The 4,498-nt window shown below is 45.8% G+C and overlaps 1 protein-coding gene across 10 annotated transcripts in view; it reads right to left on the minus strand.

The window, feature by feature from the left end:
- The window catches only part of IL31RA (interleukin 31 receptor A), a 55,143-nt gene extending 50,864 nt beyond the window's left edge, over window positions 1-4,279 (minus strand). For 7 of the 10 annotated variants that reach the window (XM_042453767.1, XM_042453764.1, XM_042453766.1 and 4 more), the window contains exon 1: window positions 4,133-4,279. In XM_042453767.1, coding sequence (XP_042309701.1) covers window positions 4,133-4,266 — 134 coding nt within the window. In that variant the 5' untranslated portion in view covers window positions 4,267-4,279. Of the gene's footprint in view, window positions 1-161; window positions 168-1,229; window positions 1,586-4,132 lie in introns of those variants that run through there. The other 3 variants (XM_042453769.1, XM_042453768.1, XM_042453770.1) reach the window with 2 other exon arrangements.
- Window positions 4,280-4,498: the final 219 nt, after the last annotated feature.

Below are 4,498 nucleotides of genomic sequence, written 5' to 3' on the forward strand. Positions count from 1 at the left end.
CAAAGTATCATAAACTTTCAGCTATAACTTAAAAACCTACAAGTACATAATCTTATAGTTGTTGTTGTTGTGCCTTTAAGTCGTTTCCAATTTATGGTGACCCTAAGGTGAACCTATTGTGGGGTTTCCTTGGCAAGACTTGTTCAGAGGTTTGCCATTACCTTCCCCTGAGGATGAGAGCATGTGACTTGCCCAAGGTCCCCCAGTGGGTTTTCATGGCCAAGCCAGGACTCAAACTCTGGTCTTTCGAATCGTAGTCCAACACTCAAACCACCATGGTATATTGACTGCTCATAGGTCCAAAGCACACTGCTGACATAATCCAGTTTGAGACCGCTTTAACTGCCCTGGCTCAGTGCTAGGGAATCCTGGGAATTGTAGTTTATAGTGACACTAGAGCTCTCTGACAGAACAGGCTAAATGTCTCACTATCACTGAGCCAGAGCAGTTAAAGTAGTCTCAAACTGGATTATTTCTGCAGTGTGTTTTGGACCATAATCTTATATACAAGATTCACATTCATTCTGTAGAATAATTTAACTACTTTCTGCATTTAGTTCACTACTAAATTTAACACTGATTCTCTGAACCTGTAATTCAGTGCTCACTCACCTAAAAAAACCCTAATACCATCCAGAATCAAAGTCAATTCCAGCACAGAAATCAACAGCCACAGTAGTGTGTAACTACTAAAGGACAATTCTCATGAGCAGGCAGACATGGGAATAGGCTGCTATGAGATCCCTAGGGAAAACTGGGGAAATCACAAATTGCCACTTCTAACTCTTTTGCTGTCCTGATATTGTCACTCCTATTTCCAGGGGAGAGAGTTTGCAGATTTATTGGAGACTTCAGGTGATAGACACAGTGGTTTGATCATTTTGCACTCATCATGACAGTCTCCACAGCTAAATTTCTAAGCAGAGTCCAAAAATACAAGCAGTTGTCTTGAACAATTTCATTTTCACTTCCATTAGGAGCAGCTCTTTTGCAAAGCTAACAGTTCTTGTTTGCTCAGTCAAGACCAAACTACCCCACAAAATAGTGAATTACAGTAAGGAGAGCTTGTGACAATCCAAGTTATTTCCTTGTCAGGAAAAGGGCAACTACTCTGAGGACTAAAGATGAATTTAGCTGTGAAGATTGACAGAGAATGGCAGATTAAATTGTAATACACCACTGGATAAAAGTGCACACGTCAATCAGATGAAAACCAATTTAAGCCTCACCTGTCAAAAATGTCCTTAAATGCTTCTTAAATCCTTAATTTCCAGACACAGATATGCAGATGGCACCATTTATGCCAGACACAATAAAGAAATATTGAAAGCTTCTTGAACTGCAGCATTTTCAGAAGAAATCCCAGGAAACTGAGGTCCAATAAAGGATTGGGAGGGGGAATCTGAAATGAATATTCATCTTCTTCTATAAGGCTTCCCCAACCCTCAGAAAATGTCCAAATTTGAGAAGCTTCTCCCAAGGTGACTTGGACATCCGTTAACACCATTTAAAGGGATCTTGTAGCACCTTTGAGGCTGGCTGTGTGGAAAACGTTGTACAGTGGACCCTTGTTATACGTTGGGGTTTGGTTCCAAAATCCCCCGTGTATAACAAAATCCGTGTATGCTCAAGTCCCATTAAATATAATGACAGAGCAAAATGGTGTCCCTTAGAAAAAATGGAAAATCAAGGTTTGACATTTGAAATTTATACTTTTTGGACCATTTTCAAACTGTGTATGCTTGAATCCGTGTATAAAAAATCCGTGTACAAGAAGGGCCGACTGTAGCATACACTTTTGCAGCCTTGGTCTACTACATCCTTAGAGGCTTGTTCATCTGAGGATGTAGCAGACTGAGTCTGCATCCACATTGCAGAAATAAATCCAGTTTGACACCACTTTAACTATGGAATTCAATGCTGTGCAATTCTGGAAACTGTAGTTTGTTGTGGCACCAGACCTCTCTGACAGAGAAGGCTAGATGTTTCACAAAACGATAAATCCCATAATTCCATAGCATTGAGCCATGGCAGTTAAAGCAGTGTCAGCCTGGATTAATTCTGCAGTGTGGATGCAGCCCAGGTCTACAAAAGCTTATGCTCCAACTTCTTTGCTCGGTTAAATCCAAAACACACTGCAGAAATAATCCAGCTTGAGACCACTTTAACTGCCTTGGCTCAATGCTAGGGAATCCTGGGAAATGTAGTTTTGAGGTCAGGTGCCACAATAAACTACAGCTCCTAGGATTTCCTAGGACTGAGCCAGGGCAGTTAAAGCAGTCTCAAACTGGATTATTTCTGCAGTGTGTTTTGTACCTTAGTCTCAAAGGTGCTACAAGAGTCCTTTGCATACTGACTTTCCAGACTGCCATGGGTCCAAAACACACTGAGAAATAATCTAGTTTGAGATGCCCCTTTAACTGCCCTGGCTCAGTGCTAGGGAATCCTGGGAATTGTAGTTGATTGTGGCACCAGAGCTCTCTGAGGGAAAAGGGTACAGTACATGTCTCATAAAACTACAGTTCCCAGAATTCCCTAGCACTGAGCTATAGCACTTAAAGCAGTCTCAGACTGGATTATTTCTGCAGTGGGTTTAGACCTAAAATGGTACTATTAAAAACAGAGAAAAGTGTTACGTTGAAAGAGAATTAAAATATTAGGAATTAAATTAGGAATTCCACACAAATCAAAGAATGGGAGAGGAGTAAAATGGCTGTTATCAAAACCAGGGCTGGGAGGAGTGGTGATTTTGGGGGTTACTCCTTGTCCTACTCTGGAGTAAGGTATTTTTTCTTAATGTTACTCCTACTCCTGTCAACCTTTTACTCCTTACTCCTACTCCCCAGCCTTGATTAATACAGGGCTGAGGAATAGTGATGATTTTGGGGCTACTCCTTGTCCTACTCCAGAATAAGATTTTTTCCCTTAATGTTACTCCTGCTCCTGTAAAAACCTCTTACTCCTTTACTCTTTACTCCTACTCCCCAGCCCTGATCAAAACAAAAAACAGGTATTGTTATTATATTATTATTATTATTACATTGACAGCTATAAAAGGTATAATTTAACACGAGCAGTTAGCAAGGCTCTATATTGGAGAGCATCTATTAGAGAACCCCAGGAACCCATATATATAGTCCCACGGACTTAAACTGTTTGGTTATATATATATATATATATATATATATATATATATATATATATATAAAACCAAACAGTTTAAGTTATAATAATATATAATAAGTTTAATACAAACAGTTTAAGTCCGTGGGAGTGGCTGAGTTGAACAGGAAACAAGGCAGAAGGGAAATAGTCCAAACCCTCAATTAATCACTTTCCATGGAAATTGAGCAAGAAGTTGCAAGGAGGGGAGGAGAAGGGGAAGAAAGCGAGGCCGAGGGTTTTCGGCTGAAGCAACAGGCAGGAGATCAGCCAGAACGGTTCTGTGCAGCTTCTGAGCCAGAAAAGCATCTGGTTCCTCTGAGGATGGAAGGAAGGAAGGAAGGAAGGAAGGGCGGAGGGCTGTCTGTGGGGGAAGCCGAGAGGGAGAGGGGAATAGGCAGCCAGCCACCAGACCCACAAGCCCCTCTCTCTCTTTCTCGGCCTCCTCTGAACAAGCCTGGCCAAGAAGAGCCCAGGGCAGGGCCGCCGCCCTTCAGAGTCCTCCTTCCATCCTTTCCCCGCCAGCAGCAGGAGCCCCAAAGCGCCCTCCATCCCGACCGAGCCTGGCATTCCCAGCCCTGCCTCCAGCCTTCACCGGGCCATGCCTAGCCCCTGGGAGGGAGGGAGGGAGAGAGGACTGGCCTTGGACGCTCCTGTCCTGAGGCTGAGAGAGCGCGGCTCCCGCTGGCCTGGGCTGACAGGGGCGGCCTCCCTAGGGCTTGGAACAAGGCACCCGACAAGGAGGAGGAGGAGGAGGAGGAGGCGCCCGAAAGGCCCTGCCTGCCGCCAGGGAGCCCTTGGGACGGAAGCGTCCTCCATCCTCCCTCCTGGCGCTGCCGCCAGAGCTCTCTCTGACACAGGCTCAATGCCTCACAAAAACTAGTTCCCAGGATTCCAGGGCAGTTTAAAGCGGTCTCAGAGCGCATTATTCCCGCAGTGTGTTTGGCACCAAGCTCCCCGCCGCTCTTACCTCGGAAGGCGAGGAGGCTCCCACCGCTGAGGGAGGCGGGCCTGGCCCTTTCTAGCCCCGGAGGCCTCCTCCTCCTCCTCCTCGGCCCTTCTTCTTCCCGTCCCCAGAGGCCAAGGCAGCCTCTTCCCGCTCATTCCGCCTCCCTCTCCTCCGTCACACTCTCCAGAGAAGCCAAGAACAGGGACATGGCCACGGAGGGCCTTCTTGGGCCACCCTCTGAGGAGACTTAATCCCAAGGGAAGCCTCATCGTAGCTTCGCCTGAGGCTGGCTGCCATAAGCCCTTCTTTCCCACCCAAGGAGACTCCAGAGGAGCCATAAGTGTCAAGCCCAGGGTCTCCTTGCCCCAGGGCCCCCTCTGGGGTAAA

Source organism: Sceloporus undulatus, chromosome 2 (assembly GCF_019175285.1).
Source record: "Sceloporus undulatus isolate JIND9_A2432 ecotype Alabama chromosome 2, SceUnd_v1.1, whole genome shotgun sequence".
Taxonomy (NCBI): Eukaryota; Metazoa; Chordata; class Lepidosauria; order Squamata; family Phrynosomatidae; genus Sceloporus; species Sceloporus undulatus.